Source organism: Macrosteles quadrilineatus, unplaced genomic scaffold (assembly GCF_028750875.1).
Source record: "Macrosteles quadrilineatus isolate MER2022 unplaced genomic scaffold, UCM_ALF_1.0 Scaffold_8__2_contigs__length_117827958, whole genome shotgun sequence".
NCBI classification, from domain to species: Eukaryota; Metazoa; Arthropoda; class Insecta; order Hemiptera; family Cicadellidae; genus Macrosteles; species Macrosteles quadrilineatus.
In genome coordinates, this window is record NW_026542601.1 from 48,949,743 (window position 1) to 48,971,243 (window position 21,501).

General features: G+C 34.9%; 1 protein-coding gene across 2 annotated transcripts; it reads left to right on the forward strand.

The window, feature by feature from the left end:
* The first annotated feature begins 3,538 nt into the window (after positions 1 to 3,538).
* LOC129001488 (DNA polymerase eta-like) lies at positions 3,539 to 21,363 on the forward strand. Of its 2 annotated transcripts, none has more exons than XM_054428799.1 (9): positions 3,539 to 3,609; positions 5,910 to 6,057; positions 8,366 to 8,500; positions 11,232 to 11,431; positions 12,928 to 13,097; positions 14,268 to 14,491; positions 15,040 to 15,229; positions 17,261 to 17,433; positions 18,956 to 21,363. In XM_054428799.1, the coding sequence occupies exons 2-9, from the start codon at positions 5,930 to 5,932 to the stop codon at positions 20,043 to 20,045; spliced, it is 2,310 nt and encodes a 769-aa protein (XP_054284774.1). In that variant the 5' UTR covers positions 3,539 to 3,609; positions 5,910 to 5,929; the 3' UTR covers positions 20,046 to 21,363. The 2 variants fall into 2 exon arrangements, with proteins under 2 accessions (XP_054284774.1, XP_054284775.1); XM_054428800.1 differs by having other exon boundaries at positions 3,595 to 3,694.
* Positions 21,364 to 21,501: the final 138 nt, after the last annotated feature.

The window sequence follows — 21,501 nt, forward strand, 5'->3', positions numbered from 1 at the left end:
AATATTTTTTAATTTTTTGCATTGTTAGACTCACAAACATTGTTAATAAATACTTGAATCCCAAAAATAAAAATAGGCGAGCACGTTTGCTAGGCATTGTAACTGGCGAGCATGTTTGTTTCAGTGCTCTAGCTAGCCCAAGCCAAAAAAAGAGACATTTATTTATTATTATTTATTTTATTTTATTAATTCTTTAGTATCACATTTATTTTATTTATTTATACACCCCTATAACCATTTTACATTTGGAGTTTCATGACTCTTGATGCAAATATATTATAATGCAACATGCATGGCTTAATAGATTTGACTAAAACTAATATTACGAGAAGCTAGAAAGATTACAAAGACTACAATAGAAAGATATACAATAATGAAAAACAAAGAATAACAACGATTGATCAAGATTTTATAAATTAATAACATGGATTATAAATATTTGAATAACAATAACAGTGATAAATACTTTAGAAAATACCCCTGCCGCAGCAAACCTGCTGACTACGCGAATTTCCATTTGCCTGAATTGATTTTCAATTAAATGTATTTAATTAACATTAGGTTTTATGAGTACCTAGGCTTGCTGCTACAGGTAGGATAAAAAGGGTGTTTTTTTTTTTAATATTAATAACTTAGTATTATTAAATACATTTACCAAGTTTGATCAAAATATATCCATAAACAAGCAAACTACAACATTTTGCAATATTCTCCATAAGAATAACAAGAGAATTTTAAAATAACAATTTTATGAATTTTATCTGTAACCAATAATAAATGTGCAAAAACACTTTAACATACTAAATTATTTGTTTTTTTAAGCTCTTTAAAAAGGTTTGGAGGAAAATTGTGAAATTTTGTGTTTAGAGGGTCAAAAATTAGAAAAACCAATTTTTACCCCATAAAACTCCGATCCCATGGTCCGATCATGCTGGTTCGCGAACTCATTCAAGTTTATCCCGCCTTACACCCTCCAAATTTCATCAAAATCGGACAAAAATAACTCAAGCTATCGTGTTCGGATAGCGCTGGGTTCACAACGATATGGTAGGCATACGGTTAAGTATCGATCGTCGTAGTATGAAAACAGCTACTATCGAATATCGTAAATCGATTGGCTTCCATAGCGCCAACCAACCAACCAAAACGTAAACAAACCAGTTTAAAGCTGCTAACTCATGTTTTCCAATTTTTATTTTATTAATAAAAATGTCATCGTATTTAATTATTAATTGTTTAATGTAAAACAGATTGTAAATAAACTTTGTTAAGAAAAAAACCAAACCAACCAACACCGACAGACAGAAGAGAGAAGACAAGAGATTACAAAAACTACTAGCACTAGCCTAAAAGGAGAGGAAAATATTTGATTTAATTTATTCCAACATTGTTCCTTTTGATCAGTTTCATGGTGCATAGTGCATTATTATGGAGGAAATATGCAAAGGTCATCCAAACGCTTTTAAAAGTAAGGGGGTGGTAATTTATCTGGCGTTAATTGCGCAAGTTACTGGAATATTAATTTTAAAATTCCTCCGTAATTTAAGTTCTTATATATTTATCATGCTGGTTATCAGCCTTACTGTAATTGGATAATAAACATTTTCATTGGCAAATTTTATGCCAGGTTCAGATATTATGTTGTACTTATTTATTTGCATTCACTCTCACTGTAATATTGGGAATAAAATTATGGCCTTCCGTCGTCAAGGCCACATTATGACGTTTGACGACAGACATAGGAGCAGCTGCAGCAGAAGGCACCAAGGCAATAGTTTACTATTCCACCATGAGTATGAGCATAGATAAAACATACACCTAGTCTATGGTATGAGACAGCCGGTGCGGTGAGCCAGAGAGCCGATGCCGATACTAAAAGTCGATGTCTGTCATCCGGTAGAAAACAAGCTCGATATTTAACCGAATGCCTACCATATCGTTGTGAACCCAGCGCTATCCATCGTGTTCACGGACACAAATATACTGTGGAGCTCAGGTTGGTCTCCACAACCCTTAAAATGTCCCACCAATCTAGTACTCTCAAACCCAGGAGCTCGCGCATTTATTAGGTTGTTGTTTTGTTTACATGAAATCAAATAATAGACGTAGACAAATGAATATCAGAGGTTTTTATCCGTGTACCTTTGGAACCAAGCCCATCCGGACCACTACAACCGTCACGTACTCAACGATCTGTAGAATGAAATAGCAAATGAACTAGGATGCAAACATAAGTTTATCCTATCCTACTAATATTATAAGTGATAATATTTAGCATCGGTGGCTGACAAGCGACTGTACTGAGTGCCACTGTGTGTATGTCCCAGCTACCCTCAGGTAACCAGCCATAATGCGGGGACCAGCGCGTACATGCGAGTATGCGACCTGCCCGGCTTCACTGTGTTTTTACCCTAAGAAAGAGTTTCATCTGTTTTCACATCAAGATATTGCACCTATTCAATACACCATATACATCTCACTTGGGAGAGGTATGGTATGTTTTATCTATGGTATAATCAATGTCAAAAAACAATCTAACACTAAGGTTGCATAGTCTCTATAGTGAAACTGAAACTGGTCATAAAGAGGAAGTCAACGTCAAAGAAGGAATTAAAAATTTGGTTGGGTTTTATTTTGGGTATTGTTTGAGCTCCCTCCAAATTTGAAGAGGATGAGGAACTTAGTAGTGTTTAAAAATTATATTAATATATTATTATTATTATATAATATTAATATTATTCTTTAGTGTAGTGAGTGACAGCATGAGATAAATAGATTCTAGCCACAGCTCAGTGGTTGACACTGTTGACAGTTAGTTCATCATGTTTGTTTGTCGTTTACCGTTGTTGTGTTCATGTGGAGACTGGAGACTGGACAGTGACAGTTCACTTCACTCACAGCACTCAGCACAGATTATATAACCCCTACTATAGGGGGTTATATTAGGGTTAACTACTAGTAGGGGTTATTATCTGTGCTCACAGTCAACTACAGTTCGACACTCGATCGACCACATTTGAAGAAAGACGAAGGAAGGGTCAGGCACCGGTGGGACAAGGGAGGGACGATGGCTAACATAGTCTCAGCGTTCGCCGCTAGAACCGCTATCGCTAAGTTGAAAAATGTAAATTAAGTTAATTTTATAATTTTCAGTTATAAAATTAACTTTTTAATTATAAAATTAAACTGTCATAACCTAACCTAACCAACCAAATACTAGTATACGATGCACTACCAACTGTGCCACGAACGACGAATGCCGCTGGAATTGAATTACATCGTCTCGTTACGGTAATCGTGCTGCCTCAAGAGAAGACATTAGCCACTAGAGATATGACGTCACTACACCTTTAGCCTTAGTCCCTCCCGTGTGCCCATTCCTACAGACAGACGTTGTGTTACTTTGATGGTACAGACGAAGAGTGAATTATAAAAGTGATTGCTTTTGCTTTAAGCTTTTGGGAAAAGGAAAAACCCAAAAAGAGGTTCATGCAACCAAACTTTTATGCCCCTTTTGATTTTAGTGTTTTAATTTACAAAAACCTTGAATTGTTGGGAACAAGCAACAGTGGTAACGTAATCAGCGAACTTTTGAGTAGAACTAGAAAAGTAAGATTAGCTTAGTCGTGGATTTGTTTACATAGCAATAAAAAATATCATAACATAGCCTAAACACTAAACCTAATACAAAAAGGTTAGTCCAGGAAAATTATTTATTTTCATTTCACTTACACCATTCAAAATTTTTTAACTTATGTATACTTATGTTAACTGTGCTAGTCTGCTGAGTACTGTAAGTTTAATACAAAAGCAGCAAATAATCTAACAAGGGCCGAGTGAATAAAAACAAGTACAGCAAGTAATTACTTGCGAGTAAATACTTGCAAGTATTCATCCCTCCAAGTAAACTCCTGTGAATAAAAGCGACTCTTTACTTGCAAGTAAATACTTCTTAAATGAGAGGGTATACTCACTGATCTGAGGGTATACTTGCAAGTATTTACTATTTTCAAAGTAAACTTTATACGAGGTACAAGTAAATACTTGTAGCTTATTTCTCATAAACAAATTTACCTTTCTCTACTATTCTGGTATCCCTATGTGCTCTTACTTGTATATATTTACATGTTACTAGTGAACAGCACTGCTGTAGTATGTATAAAACTATAACAGCTAATTTTACATACATTCATTGCAAGGGCGGTTCTAGACCTATATTTTTTGGGGGGGGGGGGAGGTTGCCGAGGGGTCCGGAGGTCCTCCCACGGTAGAATTTTAACAATATGTGCTTAAATGAGAGAATTTAAGCTATTTTGAGGCATACAAAAATTAATTATCCTAGCTTGATGTACAAGAGCCCCATATTATTATTGAAGGTCGAAGAATTTGGTTTAAACATGTAACATGTAATGTTTTTTTGTAATTATTGAGACTTGTGGTTTTTCATTAACACGTAGCTTGAACAACGAATGAATACCGCAAAAAATACAATATAGTACATTTAGTTTAAAATCCAAAAAAACTTTTTTTATTTAATTAATATTTTTGGACTCTTGCATTAAGGGTTCCAACTTTTCCCCAAGTATTTATTTTGCAAAAACACTTGAGTCATACATCATTATAAATAAATGTATAGAATGTATTACATGCATTTTCAACAAGTAAACTCAAACAAGCATGGGTTACTTATAACTTGTTAAAAACCAAGTATTTACTCTTTAGACAAGTATTTACTCGTGGTTATTCACACCAAATTGATAGGTTTCTGAGGGTATACTTCCTTGGCAAGGCTTTACTTACAAGTACAAGTAAATACTCGTGGTTATTCACTTCTGCCCAAGTAAATACTCAAATTATGAAAATTCAAGACAAGTAAACTCTTTTACTTGTTTTTATTCACTCTGCCCAATTAGGGCCTAAGTTAGGCCTATTCTAGTGATGTCAAATCTATTCATAACCTAACCCTACTTTTTATTTGGGGGGGGGGGGGATTCTTCATTCAAACGCAACACAATAGTATATTTCGTACCTAGGGCCAAAAATGAGGTTTTGCCGATCGAGAGCTGCAAAACCATTTCGGTCCGTGGTGCGAACGCTATTCACCACACTATTTTATGCCCTATTACCACTATTCACCACAATTATAATGCACTCTTTGATATTCAACACAACTAACTTACAACTTTAAGGTTACCGTGTAGGCCTATCAAGAAATAATTTGAGGAATCGGCAATAATAATAATAAATAGGCCTAGTTGCTAACTTAGGCAATGGTGACAATAAAAAAATTTGATTGCAATGTTGTGGATACTGATTGTGTATATAATATGCAATAATGTTTTAAGAAAGTAAGGGGGCAGCTGATTTTGTGGCCCTAGGGATGTAAAAACTTGCTCGGTCCCCAAATGACGATGACAGATGGCATGGCCATCAAAACGTAGCTTTCAGCCACCAATTAACGTATATATTGTAAAACAGCTAAAAACATCATAGTGTGGTGAAAAATAATTTGGCTGCACTTTAGTATCTGTCCTACACTCATTCGAATGAAAAATGTTGATTTATAAATAACTTAGATTATTCTATATATTGATTATTTCATTCAGTTTAGTTAGGTTAGCAACCAAACTTGATATAAGTTTTCGAATTAAATAATCGTAAGGTATTTATTTGTGTTTTCTAGTTTCTTTATCTTATGGTAACTTAAGTTAACTCATCTCATCTGGCTTGTTGTTTGTTTTCATTTCCAGTGTTTTTGTGAGTTATGATAGCTGCCGTAGGCTATGATGTATTTTATATATATATATAGGCTAGCCCTTCGAAGATACACTTGTAGTGTTTTGGATAATAAATAGCGACCCTATAACTAACAAATTACTTTATATTCTTTTGCATTTTGTTTTATACAGAAGCAGGAAGTACTTAAAACATGAATGACAGGGTTGTTGCTCTAGTCGACATGGACTGTTTCTATTGTCAAGTAGAAACTAGGCTGAATCCATCACTGAAAGGGAAGCCAATGGCTGTGGTTCAATATAACCAGTGGAAGGGTGGTGGGTAAGTACTTAGGCCTATTTACAAATAAGTTATGGGTTAGGCCTATTTCATAATTTAATATTTTTGAGTCTAATAAACTACTTAGGAATGTTTTATGATCAAAAGCAAATGTCCTCTTTTATTGGACTAGGCCTAAGCCTATCAGTTTTATAGGTACTTAAAAAAAAACTTTTCCATTGAAATGGCGACCATACAAAGTAGCCTAGGTATTTTAAGCCAAGTATGAATGGAGATCAGTGATGCGATCTTGTAGCCTTTACTTTTTAGTGACTAAGGCCGACATATTCCTTCTAGGCACAGCTGTTAATTAATAGCCCTTAGGCCTACAGCTAATGGCAACTAAAGGACCTACAGTTTATAGTGGAATCCGAACCACATTTTTGCCTTGGTATTAACGGATTGGTCTAAGTAGAATAGTACTGCGGAGAGTCGTTGTACTCACTAGTGCGGACAATAATCCACACAAGGGAGTATCGCATCCACAGGGCATGCCTATAAATATCCACAATTCGTGACCTCCTAGTAGCTGGATTACAAGACGATGCCACCGTCCCAGTCATAAACTTTATCCTGATAATTGCTGTTTAAAAATTTGCATTAAGCAACAATTAGGTCTAGCGATTTTTATTTCAAGTCTGTAAAGTAAGAGTTGCCCTATTTTGTGATAATCTTTATCACCAATCTAATTAAGGACAGTTAGTTTTAAAAAGCTTCGACTTTAGTTTAAATATTTTTGAGAGCCACTTTAAACAAAGTACACTACCCAAACAAAAAAAAGTAAACTTTTTTCAACACCCTTTAGTTTCAATTTTGATTATGCCAAGATTCAGGGCCGTCGCGTGGGTGGGGCGACCAGGGCGACCGCCCTGGGCGCTGCGGTCAGGGGGGCGCCGCGGCAAAAGTAATGCAACAAAATTTAAAAAAGTTAGATGCACATAACGTATTTTGGAAAGTTATGTATAACCACGAATACTAGTTCTATTATTTGTGTGTGTAACTGAATGTTGAATATTACGTTGTATGCCTTTATTGAACAAATAAATATTATTTGATACCAATCACTTTATAATTTGCAATGTTTTTCAAATTAAATATCCAATATAGTATTGAATTAAATTTAGTAATAATAGCCTAAACAATCAACTCCACTGTTGAGTTGAAGGCTCTGTCCCAACCTAATTATCTTTGTATTGCAATGTCTTAATTATCTTAATATTGCAATGTCGCAGTTCGCGGTGCTGCTCTGTACATGTAGCTGCCGTATTCTATTTTTATTTCACCCGACCGGCCGACGGTTGACCTTGGGAACCACCCCTACCCCAATCACTCCTTTCTCCTAAGGCAGTCTCAGCTGAGCTGCCAGCTTAGTTTGACGAGTTATCTATATATTTAATACGCTAGGCATATTTTTGTCATAATTGTTTTGAAGCTGCTATGCATCGGTTTACCAAGTTTGAGGTGTCGTTGGATAGGGTGCGGCACGTAGATTTCCCATCTATCAAAAAATCTTTGAAATTCACTGCAAAACACATTATTAGGGTTCAGTGAATTTTAAAGTGAACTGACAGTACAGCAGTTACGTACAGGGGTTGGCTTATTATTTAGGTTATCATCAATTAATCAAAAAAGAATCTTTACTGACTTTCACAAAAGAAACTGCAAAAACGGCAGGTAAACTGCGAACTCAATTAGGCCTTTTACCATCACCAGCTTTAGCAAAAAAACCAAGAAACGAGATAACGCCAAATAAAAAAAAAATAATACAAATCCTTCTTCTCCTTTGTCTGAATTGGCACGATTTCGTGTAACAGGTTCTCTAGTTTACATTTAATGTTTAGGATCTCATATCTAAATGTGATAACGTGGTTTTCTTTTATTCTGTATAAAAATTCTATTCAGAGTAGGTTTGGTTTGAGGTTTTGCATACATTGCATTAATTTCAATTTGCTCTGTATTAATTAATAACATATACAGTATAGTACTTTTTATACATTTTAACATTTTCTTACATTAATAGGGATTTGGTTATCATCAATTAAAAAAGATTTTCATACAAAATTTAAGTAATTTATCCCTAATAATCAATCCCTGATTCCTGACTCTAGTATTTTTGTAAGGTGATTCAGTCCCTTTAGGTGTCTGTTTTTGGGGATTAAAACAAAGATAGCGACGTCATCACTCATTGTGTGTTGGGGGGGGGGGGGGTGAGGGGGGGGGCGCCTGGCAACATCCTGCCCCGGGCGCCAAAAAGCCACGCGACGGCCCTGCCTGGATTATTTAGTCATTGATGTAATGCAAATCTGTATAGGATTATTGCTGTGAACTACGAAGCAAGAGACATGGGTGTCACAAGGCATATGCGGGGAGACGAAGCCAAAAAACACTGTCCGGAGATACAACTAGTGAGCGTACCAGCAGTGCGTGGCAAGGCTGATCTGACCAAGTAAGTGATTTGTTTATGAAGTTGAAGTTTGTTTATATTTGTCATTGACGGTTCTATTCTCTCTAAGAGGTTAGGTTGTTTTTTGTTAACAAATTAGGCTACTTAATTGCACTTAACACTTTGAAAAATAAGAACATTTTAGTGCTCACTATAAGGCTCCATATTATGATGAAATCAGACGTATATTTTGGATACTTCAAAGGATGAACAGATAAATTAAAATAATCCATAATGCACAATTTATACATGTTCAGAATAAATCTGTATAGTTTTAGCCATGAATTTTATCCATAACGAGTTCTAATATGAAGAAAATAGTAATAGTTTCTTTAATTAAACAAGCCTTTGATAAATTAATTGATATATAAAATAACAAATTTTAATACTATGGTGCAAGTCATTTACGTATTTAAAATATTTTAAAACAATTAAAACAGTATCATTTGGTCCAGTTTTCAGTGAAACTTCTAATAATCAGTTATCATTTTAAGAGGTTTTTCAATAAAGTCCTTTGGGTGTGTTTGCAATAGGTAACTGGTTGAGAGATGGGCTGGATTTAGGAGTATGCCGCCTGTAGGTTAAATCCAATTGCCGCTCCCCCCTTCCATTTTATTTTAGACTCACGGTTAGAACATATGAATAGATTCATATGTTATCGTACATATTATATTTATATACATTCATTTTGTACGAGATTTTTTGTTGTCAATCTAGTTTTTTTGTTTGTTTCAAAACAAGTTCTTTTTCTTGACTTGAAGTTTCAATTTCGATCGTTTTTTGTACTCGGCACCACTGAGTCTCTTCCTACTGTCACTCGTAATGACCTGTATCTTCTTTAATTGAATAATTTAGGCCAGTAATCACATCACAATCATAACTATACAAGTAGCAAGAGAAAACAACAACATTACTGTGTTTAATCACTGATGACACCGATTGACACACTTTTTTACCGAAACATAAACAAGAGAGCAAGAGAAGTTAGGAAGGTTTGTTTTGACAGCGTATAGGCCTAGCCGATGTTTTCAAAACGTCGATGGTTTTTACATCGATGGTAGCTTACCTATCGATGTTTTTGTTACATCAAGGTTTTCGTCAAACATTGATTTTTTGGCCAAGTATTGAGATAACAATGTTTTCCATTACTGGAGAGTACAGAGAGCAGACGGAAGTCAAGTAAAGTATTGTAAAATGAATGTAAACAATTTCAAAGTTGCTTAAAGTTTAGATGTTGCTTATGCAAAACTTGCTGTACCTACATTTTGAGGAATATAAAATATTGTATGGTAAAAATATATATATATATATAGACAATATACAAACAAGACATCAAAATTACTTTACGCTTGAAAAGTAAACTTTTACAGAAAAACCTAGAAAGACAGAGAATTTTAAATGATTTTTAACAACAGTGTGTTCTGGCCACTTGAGTGAACGCATCTGTCCTGTAGCAACTAGTAGTTTAGTGAGGTAGGAACGGCTTTCCCACTCTGCTTTTTCTAAAGAACCTATTATATGGGTAAGTGACCCGTATTTTTTTAGTATTTACTCAGGGGAGGTGTAGAAGAGCCTACGATGACAGCTGTGGACTTCTTATTAGCTGAAGAAACGCCATTACCGTAACAATACGGTCTTTGGCTATCGGCCTCTATGGTCTAGTGGTCAGCGTGCCGGGCTGATATGCTGAAGGTCACGGGTTCGAATCCCGCTGGTAGCATTAACTTTTTGTCCAAGATTTTTTTCATTATCAGCAAGTTTGGTTGGTTTGAATTTTATTATTAAGTCATTATACAACTTTAATTGAGCAATTTCTAGTTTTATTTAATAAACAGAATTTTTTTTTTATTACTAAACTTTTGTTATATTTCATTATCAGCAAGTTTGGTTGGTTCGGTTAGGTTATGATGGTTTAATTTTATAATAAAAAAATTATAAAATTGAATTTGAGGCATTTATAATTTTATTTTATGAACAGAACTATTTTTGTGATTAGAAACCTTCATTGCCAAAGTGCTCTCTACTACAGCGCTGTTCACGGAGGAATTTTGAACTAATGCCTCATTCGTACCTCCCCAAAGTCAGACCCTATTTTTTTGCGACAATAGTGCGACTACACCATTGGCAGTAACTACATACATCTACATAAATGGATGTGTTTCGCCTGGTAATGATTGTACAGTTACAATAAAACCTCTTTAATCCGAACTAATTGGGACTGGGGGTAGTTCGGACTATTGAATATTTCGGATTACAGAACATATTGGTGTCTTTACATAACAATAGCTAAAATGGATCGTAATTGTTACGGGAAAAGTTAAAAAATGCTTTATAAAGTAAAATACAGTATTTATTTAATACGATAGTAAACATAGTGAATAAACAGTACTGTACATTAAATACAGTAAACAATATAAAACTACTGTACTGTGTAACTGTGTATAGAGTGCAGCAATGAGGTGTTCGGATTAGTGGACGTTCGGATTACGGGGGTTCAGATTAAAGAGGTTCTACTGTATTTACACATTTTTTAGGATAAATACCGGTATGTGTTTACTACTTTCAGCCATTTCAAGTTGTACATAAGCTGTTTATTAGTGTCTACTTCCTTCTATTTTAGATTGGCAATGGCAGTTTTACAGTTCAAAGTGGTTATAATAGCTATAGTTGGTTATAGTTAGTTGAGTAGGTAAGCTATATTGTATTGTGATCATTTGGTTTATTTATGACTAAGGTATCGAGATGCAGGACGTGAAGTGATCAAGGTGATCTGTGAGTTCAGTGAGGTGGTGCAGCGAGCCAGCGTGGACGAGGCGTACATCGACCTGACGGAGGTGGTGGCGCAACGTCTGGCTAAACACACCAAGGTGACATCAGCTCAGCTGGAGAACACATTTGTTGTCGGCTACTCACCAGACAGCAGTAATGACGAAGGTATTGTTCAAATGAAAAAGTAAGGTTTTTTATGAACCTAATTAAACCCATTGCCGTTGCCTCTCCCCATTCCTAGATTATGATTTCAATTTATGTAAGGGTTGACTTTTATTTTATGACAATCCAGCATTTTTTGGTACTAGGCCTACAGAATTTGTTTGGTGGTTAGGGCCTGTTCTAATACTTTTTTTTAAGGTTCTTAATTTTGTTGTAAAATATTTTTTGACTGATACCAACCCCTGCGCCGCACCGGACTAATTCAGGATTATGATAACACATCTTAGGCCTCCTTTATGCACGTTTTCGGTCGGCCGGAATCTAGGCATATTTTATGCAGTTTTTCCGCCTAGCGGAATCTGCTGGTTTTTTATAAGGTCCGCGGTGGGGGGTGCCATTGCTGCCAACTTTGTTCATTTGGCCATCATCAGTCACAAAAGGCAAGAAAGATCCTTGTTTATTGGGTGTGAACTATTTCTGTGTGAAGAAAATTAGACAACGTGGAAGGAGGTGGGCTGTACACCCGGTGAATCAAAGTCGTAGACTGGTTGGAGCTTTTGCAAACTTATACAGTGTGCTGTGAAATGATTGTTTTATTCCGAGGATTTATACAAAAATTTAAACTTAATTATACTCACCATGTAAGTTTTTTTTGCAATCAGGCATATCACTTCTTTAGCTGTATCCTCGGTCCATTACAATGATCTACTGTTTAAAATGATTAGGCGATTTTGATACTGTGGATGACAGAGCACAGAGTAGGTTGGCAGCGCTGCATTCCGCCCAACGGAAAATGCTGTGTCATAAAAGGATTCCATTTGATCCTATGTAAAAAAAAGCTCCGACAGAACGCTGAAACTCGGCGGAGCGTAAGTCCTCCGCCCTTCCCGTAAGGAACGCCCAATGGATTCTGCCCAACGAAAAACTTTGTGCATAAAAGGGGCCATAATGTTTGTATATTCGTACAGTTTTTATGTCCGTGTTGTGTTTGTTTTAATTGTGTTTTTGACTAGTTGCAAGCTTTGAAAGTGTTGTTTTCACAACGAAACTTGTAATCTACTGAGCAGTTTAATCATTGGGCTATTTGACTATGTAAAACCAATTTTTGTCTTAAAATATTTTGTGGGTTGAGAAAGAAAACCCTCCCAATATAAAGACTAACATTTCTAACACTACTTGCCTCATTTCAAACAACAAAATTACTGCTGTAAGAGACTCCTCATTCTATTATTGAGTCCAGCCTCTTGTCCAAACTACCACACGATGTTTGGTAAGTTTTTATAAACTACAGTAGTATAAAATAAAATAATTCAGTAATCCATTCTTATTAAGACACCTTGAGACCAAACCCTTGTCCAATCAGAAAGAAGTCCAAGAGCAATCATATTTGTACAGATGTTGAATAGCCGATTGATAAACACGTTGCCACTGACAATACAGTGAATGTATGCGAGCTACATGTATTTTGCTGTCTGAGTGTATTGTATTTGATATTTCAGGAGCACGCAGTGTCGGGGTTGACACCTGGCTTGGTGAGGTTTACGGTTGCAGCCTCTCTGACCCTCTGCTGCACAGGTTAGCTACTGCGACAGCCCTCGTGGAGGAAATGAGAGCTGCTGTCTATGATCGGACAGGTTTCCGCTGTTCTGCTGGCATTGCACATAACAAGGTAATCAAGAATAATTTTTATAAGTTATTTGCAACCATGCAAGCAATGTCACAAAATCAGAACCCAATAACAAAGCAGGATTTTGTTGGCGAACCTATGAAAAATGTAAGGTTAACAAAACCCTATGTCATTATTAACGTTTATTTACAACCCGAGGACAGTGGACTATAGAACTCAGTAGCTTGGAAAGTTACATTGCCTTTGACATCCGAACCTCTAAACAGTCTAAACCTAGTGCCGCTTGCAGACATTGACACTAGGACGGAGTCATAAGAGTCATACCTAATAACTACAACATCAGAATAATAAACATAAGTTTTGTGAATAATTATCTTTATTTCCAAAATTAAACATTGTTATTGGTTTTATAAAAATGTAGTTAATATGCATGAAAAACAGAAAATTACAACTTTTTCTCTTAGTTTTAATTGTTGACCCTTTTCTCCAATAACTCCTCACTTTTACTCAAACACATCACCCTGAGTTTGTGGGACTGCTATATATTTCATTTAGATAAATATTACTGGATTCTTGTCCTAGTTATCTCAGTCTTATAAATTATTATAGCCAGGCTTTAAGTTTATCCGGACAAAATCAAAATTTTCCCTGAGATTTAAGAAGTGGCTTGATACCAACAAGCCATGTGTATGTGACAATAATTACAATAACATTGGTTAAGTTTACTTAAAAATTTTAAAACTTTGTTAGTTACGAGCAAAGTGACTTAGTTTAACCTATTTTCAAAATTAACTATTTTTACTTATTAGTTATTGCTTATCCAACAGAGATTTGTGTAACGTAAAGCATAGTATTATAAAAAAAACCCTCTCTTCTTTGGCTGGGATAGTGTTTTGCCAAATGTAATTTTGAGATAAATGTGGGTATGGTCGTGTCTGAATAGTGTGGCAATAAATGTTTGGATGATGTAGACTCGCCTATTCATGGAGTTTGATTGGTTGACTTTATCGTTGGTTAATCAGCTAATAAGTCAGAAACAGAATAAATCGGATCTCATTCCTTCCAACCTCTGTTGACTCATTACGCTTGAAATCATTCTTCAGAATGTTTCAAATACTCCTTGACAGGTAGGATAGGTCAAGTTATACAAGTTATAGTTAGGTAGGTTATGAGTGAATACACATGTAATTCTAGCGTAATCTTTTGGTATAGATCTTGGCCAAACTGGTGGCTGGAATGCACAAACCCAACAGACAGACAGTGCTGCCACCTGCCAGTGTGAGAGAACTGTACAGCAGCTTGCCTGTGAAGAAGGTTCGCAACCTCGGCGGCAAGTTGGGGGACGATGTTGTGGAGAGGCTAGGTATCACGCTAATGTCCGAACTGGCTAACTTCACTGAGAAACAGCTGCAAGCAAAGTACGACGACAAAACTGGGTAAGTGAGTTTAAACTTGTAAAATATGATAAATCCTTTTTTAAATTGGTTGTTTTTACATTCATTCTCATGACTAATGAACTGTATAGTTGAAGTGTTGAAAATTATGTTGGTTCCAAAAAGTGTGGATATTAATAAACTGTGTGTTTTGTTTTGTAAACTAAAAACAACCTAAGAAAAGAGGGATTCAAGTTTTATGAATCTCTTTCTTACAACTCATTAACATCCAGCATAATGTGATTATTTTGGTGTAAAATGTGTCATGACTTTTCTTAGTGCAGTACTATTTCTCACCATCCTGGGCTATTCACTCAAATTTTAATTTATTCCATTAATTGCTCTTTGCCTCTATAACTTAACCACAAATGTTTCTAGTTTTTAACTCCTTCATTCCTCAATTCTGACGCTTAAAATTCCAAAAAGTTGTATCAGTTTTTTAACAAAACTATCTCGTTTCACATTAATAATTTTATTTTTGTTGTATTTATTATGTAGATCAACACTTATTCACATTTAATAAGCTGATGTTTGATACAATTTCTTCCCAGGACTTGGCTGTACAACATTGCCCGTGGGATAGACTTGGACCCTGTGACGCCTCGGCTGGTGTCCAAGAGTATCGGATGTTGTAAAAAGTTCCCGGGAGTCACGTCCTTGCGTACCAAAACCAACGTTACTCATTGGCTGTCAGAGCTGGCCACAGAGGTGGCAGAGCGGCTTGATGAGGACATACACATGGTAAACAAAAATAAACCATGAGTCAAATTACAATTTTTTTGCATTTAGTAGAGGCAGTTGTTTAAGAGGTTTTTTCCTCTTGAAGACCTGTCATTCTCAGTTTTCTATATAGTGCCATCACATCGATTATACACTTACTAATAAACTGTATCAGCAAATTCACATACTATCTCCCATTAGTTTGCCAACAACCCTTGTAATGGGTAAGCAGTAAGCATCTAAGGGGTGAAACTGTGATATTTTGGGGTAAAATCACAAAAATTGCTGTAACTTTTGATATTTTTCACATCATGAGATGTGGAAAATGGAAGTGTCCCTGGACAGGTGAGGAACTAATAACATTTTAAATACCTTCATACTAAACTATTCACATTTTACAAAAAAATCCCCTTTTACCTACCCTTAACGCATTCAGTTAAAATAACGTTGTTTTTTCTGTGACCTAGATTTTAGCATATTGTTGTGCTATCATCAGGCTCCAGTGTAAAATCAAAAAGTATAAAGTCTAGGCTAATGGATGTTGTTGAGGTAAAGTTAAAATTACAAATCAAATCAAACAAATCTCTACAAAAGCAATTGACATTGTCAAATGGCATCTTATTTTTAAAACATTAAACATAGACATGGAAATGGAATAAATAACAGGAACCTTGATCTTATATTATTTAAAAACTTGTATCTAAAACCTTCAAGGACAAGAACTTATCTACAGAGTAAAATAAAAAAATATTTTAATTTTAACCATGAATCAAGGATAGTTTTGAGATGATGGCTATTTCTTGTGTAATGTGCATGTGTGTCAGATCGGATACTATCTTGCTCTATATTCTCTTTTACGTATAATTAGCAATTTAAAATGTATAAAGTTGGAAGGGTTAGGATATTTAAGGCCTTAAAATCTGCTTTGCAATCGTCCCTGGGCTTTGTTCCTCTAATGCACCTAACTTCTTTTCTTTGCCATTTGAAAACGGTTTTGGCTCCTACAAAGTTATCCCATCAGAGAACACCATATTGTAGGTGAGAATGAAAAAATGCATAATAACAATTTAGAATATTTTGTTCACTTGCATTGTCCTTTAATTTTTTTAACAAAAATACAGTTCTAGCCAATTTACTACATAAAAATATTGTATGCTCACTCCAATTCTGCTTCTGATCAATATGGATTCCTAGCAATTTTACCGATTTATTGTCATTAGAATTTATTTTAAGGTTAAAATGTATTTCTTCTGTTAAAAAATAAAGGGATTCTGCACATCTACAGGAAAATATCTTTCTAACAATATGCGTAGATTTTCCCTGCGATGTACACGAGCTGTACATTTTAAATAAAAAAGAAGAAAACAAAATTATTGTTTTTGAAAACAAAATTTTAAGAATTATATATGGACCAATACAAGAAAATGGAGAATGGAGAAAAAGGCACAATAGGGAGATAAGGAATATGTACAATGATTATGATGTAGTAGCACACGTGAAAGCAAGGAGAATAAGGTGGGCAGGACACGCACTACGGAGAGAACGAGGTTCACTACTAAAAGAAGCAAGTATAGGAAAGCCAGAAGGGAAACGACCATTAGGAAGGCCCAAGAAGAGATGGTGGGATAGTGTTTCCAAGGACGTCAGAGAAGTGGGGGCAGAAGTGGAAGAGGCAGAAGATCGAGAGAGATGGAAAGCAGTTGTTGGTGCGGCCAAATCCCGCCTTGGGCATAAATGGCCATGGGAGTGAGTGAGTGAGTGTACACGAGCTGAGAAAAAAGTTTTTAAAGAAACATGCATGCTTATTAATATATAGATATGTCATTTAAAAAAGGAGAGATTTTACTCAGTAATGTATCTGCTCAGCTGCTTAGTTCTTGTACAGGGTCTCGTAATAAAAAAGAGTCTATTGTATAATCATGTTTAGTGCACTATAGACACACAAATTTAATTGTTATAAGTGTATAAAATCTCATTTCTCCTTCAGTAAATTATTCCTAACTATCATCGTTGATTTGGAAAAAATGACTTTGAAAACATATTTGTTGCCAGAACAAGCGAAAAGCTCAACTGTTGACGATTCACTTCAGCCAAGAGGTTGACGGCAGAGATGTGGCAATGTCTCGCTCAGTTGCGTTCCCTGGTTATGAAAGTGAGAGGATTGCTGGCTGTGCCTTCAGGGTTCTCAGCAAACACAACTGTGCCAACCCTACTTCTGATGCTTGGTGAGTTAAAATTTAATTGTTAGTAGAAGCATTTATACAAGTACAGTCTTGGTATTTCCAACATTTGATCATTCAAAATAAAAGCCTAGTCTTCGAGAAACTCTTGATATTTCTGAGTATTACCATGCATTTTGATACTTAATATTTCAATCCCAAGTAGAGTGCAGGCTGATATGGAACTCGTAGTAATTCAAAGTTTCGTCGTCAGAACTGTATACAGTTGTCCAGGAAACTATACATCCTGTTAGGCACAGTAGCTTTGGTGTTTAGTTAGTGTAATTGAATCGTCTGGTTAGCAGTGTTTGCTTATTGGAAAAGCTGCAAAGCCAGGTGTTTAGTAGGCATTCAAACATTTTATCTAAATTATCGGTAAAATAATGACAATTGATTTGTTCAATAAGTTGATTGAATCATAAAATCAAGGGTATGGAAGACACAAAATCATAAGACTATCTTGTTCCTTGACAATTGTTCGGTCCAACGCTCCTCATTTGTCAAATGTGAAATTTCAAATTTATCCCTCAAACACAACATTAACACGTTCACTGCTAATGACGCACTTGTGCGTCATAAGTATATTAGCAGATATATAATACATGATGTATATAATTACATAATATATTTTAATCCACAATTTATAGTATAAAATTTATTTAATTAAAGATATATTGTCACTCAATTAACATGATCATGTTAATGTTTATGTTTTTTAGCCATTTATAAAAGTATTACATATCATTAGCAGTGAATGTGTTAAAGTTGCATTTGCTTGACCTAGGCATCGTACCCAATTACAAAAGGGATCTTACATAGTAAAAAATGCACTCTTTGTCATTTGAATGATTTATTTTTCTTCCAATAAGTCAAACCTTATGATATTCCAAGTTTATTTGCTTGACTCTCCAATTTCAAATCATCAAATATCTACCGTACAAACATTTAATCAGATGAGCATAATGTGAATTGGCTCCGTCCTTCCTATACTATCTCCTCTTGTCCAGATAGTCTTAGCCTAGCTAGTTCAGAAAGTTCATTTTAATCATTATTTGTTACAAATATTCACATAAAATTCATGAAATATGCCTTGCAAGAAAGTATCTTTTACCAGAAACAAAGTTACAGAGTTTTTTTTTTAAATCAAAATGATTTTGGCAGGTTTTTAGTATTCCTAAGGTATGGTGCTCAGTCATGGATATATTATCAATCAATCAATCAATCAATCTTTATTCAATACATACAAAACAAGTGTACATGAATGTGTCATCAACCTAAAACTACTTCACATAATTTAACCTACTTCCCTACTTAGTCATACAGTTTTTTTGCTACAGTGTACAAAATTATCTAAACTAATCTAAAATTCACTATCAATTAAAAACCCCTTAAGTTTATTTTTGAATTTATTTACGCTACCTTTGTTTCTAATACTTCCGGGGAGGGAATGCATGAATTTAATTCCAGTTTGTCTCTTTGTTTGGTTTCCTTTTCATAGCTGATCAATTATTTGCAAATTTCTTTGTAGGCATCCTCCCCTGAAGTACTTGGGGTTATCTGCTGGAAAATTCACAGACTACTCAGGAAATTCTGTTGGGTCAATAGATAATTTTTTCAAAGTCAAACCTTCAACTAGTAAATTGATTGATGCAGAAGTAACGTCCTCTGAAGCTGACCCTCCTCTGGTAAATGATGATGTGAGTGGTAAATGTGATTCAAATACTAAAGAGACAACCAAAGATGATAAACAGGGTGGAAAAACATCCTTCTTTGAAAGATATTTTAAGAACCAACCGAACAAAATAGTAAAATGTAGTCCTAGAGAAGGAAATGTTTCAGAAGATAGAAACAATAAAATCGATGACCCTAGTAAAAGTGTGGAGAAGGTAATAATTAATCATGTTCCAACTATTGTGGAATCCAAGCACATTAATCAAAAAGACCCATTCAAATCTCAAGTCAAAGAACCCACAGTAAAAAGTGAAGAAAGCTGGATCAGCCCTTCAGAAATATTTCCCGACCTTGAAAATATAGACGACAGCATCATGGAAATCCTCCCATCTCCTTTGCAACGTAAAATCAGCAAAATGAAAGAAATAAAAAACACCTCGTCTTCAACATGTAATGTTAAAAGCAGCTGCTCTCGCTATTCCACAGAATCCGACTGTGCTCCGACAATCGTAGAAACTGTAGTTGACATTCATCCATCTAGTGCAATGCCAAACGTTCCCACTACTACGTCCAAGTGTGTAATTCAGGTTAAAAAACAAACAGATGGGTCAGAAGAGGATTTGATTGAGTCAGAGAGTGTGTTCCAAACTTCTCCAGATATGTTTGACCGAGCTGACCAACAAACATCGGCGAGTGAGGAATGTTCATACTGCAAACAACAAATATCCATCTATGAACTGCAGGAACATTTAGACCACCATGTGGCCTTGGAGTTGCAAGAGCAGTGGAACAAACAGCCTCAGAATAACAGGACAGCTTCTAAAGAAACAAAAACCCTCAAACCAGTAGTGGCTAGTGAAAAGAAAAAGCGGGGAAGACCTAGCAAGAAAGATATAGTTGCACCGAAAAAGTTGAGAACCATTGTATCGTTTTTTACTAAAAGCTAACCTACATTTTCTTAGTTCTTTATTCAAGTGGAATCACATTTTAATCTGTCTTTAAAAGTCTGGGCGTTTTTACAAAGTGCGAGGGGTTCAAGTAAGTATTTTGTATAACAAATCTTGTTTAAATCACCGTGCGTATAAAACGTAAAATCAAAATGTGAATATCATTGTTATCGTTTTAGCCTTAAAAGGTGTTTAAGATCTTTAATAATGCAGATTTTCGTGTATGAATTTAGTTGATCAATGGATATACTTATTTGCCAGTTCCAAGCTATGTATTTCTTTATCATGTGAAAATGAAAAATGAAAATACCAACACAAGTAGGCCTATAGGATATGTTAACTTCTAAATCTTTCAATCTTTGCTACCTCAGCATTCAAAATATTCTAAATAGCACTAAGACCACTGTACCTCTTGTTTTCACAAATACCTTTGCAATTGTATGTTTGCCTTGAAAATAACATTTATTGTAGCCTATCTGTTGAATAAGTAAAGAGCATGAAATAACACGTGGGGGCTCATCCACACAATATGCCAGCAGAAATTATGTGACCCAACTCAAATATTTTTTAAACTTCCACTACAAGTCAAAAGTGCTGGCATTGTCCATAGACGGATACGGTACTCTAATACCTTTTTTTTGAGACTTGAAAAAAGTCGAGAACATTTTAATCGATTGGGCTCATACTTGGCTCTCCCCTCATTAACTAATAATTAAAAATACTTATGTGGAGAAATCTAAAAATAACGCATTATGTAAACTAACAAGAGATACAATTTAGAGAAACTACTAACTGTACTACTGTAATTCTATAGAAATTTTAAGTATTCATACCTAATCCAAAACCTTAAAAATTCTTAAGAAAACTATTAATTGCAAAAAAATTAAATAGGTGTTCTTTATATTATTGCTATCTTTAGATAGAAGGTTTTGGCTGTTAATTCTGGTTATATATCTTTGATAACACTCAACTGATTGTTACATCTTTAAAAGAATTGTACCTACATCTTTGCAACCAATCAAAATTAGTTTAGTACTCAAATAGAAAATCAAAATCAAAAATCATATTCTTTATTGCCATTTTAATTCCTGGTTCAATCTATAAATGGGTTTTCTATGTATTAATTTTATATATCCTAGGTACTGTACTTATTTTAATAGATTCCAAAGATGAGGCTGCTGTGTAAGAAAAAATATCTAATAATTTATACTGTTATTGTTTTTGCATGTAGGTTATTTATTTGTTATAAGCTGTATATGTTATTTTTATACTGTGATATTAAAGTAAGTTGGCAGTTTAGTTGTTAATATATTTTTGAAAACTATTTAATTTTTAAGATTGCTATGTAACAGTAGGCTACCGTCCAAGATAAATAAATTCCATTCTAACTTGAATTTGTTTTGTTAACCATGCCTACAGTAGCAAAGAGTCTGGACATGTACAGATTTGCCGATGA

What these genes read in the sequence shown, in the direction of transcription:
- LOC129001488 (XM_054428799.1), top strand. Translation starts at nt 5,930, where the DNA reads ATGAATGACAGGGTTGTTGCTCTAGTCGACATGGACTGTTTCTATTGT. An exon ending in AAGTACGACGACAAAACTGG is followed by an intron (nt 14,492 to 15,039) that starts GTAAGTGAGTTT and finishes ATTTCTTCCCAG; the next exon opens with GACTTGGCTGTACAACATTG. An exon ending in TTGATGAGGACATACACATG is followed by an intron (nt 15,230 to 17,260) that starts GTAAACAAAAAT and finishes ATTTGTTGCCAG; the next exon opens with AACAAGCGAAAAGCTCAACT.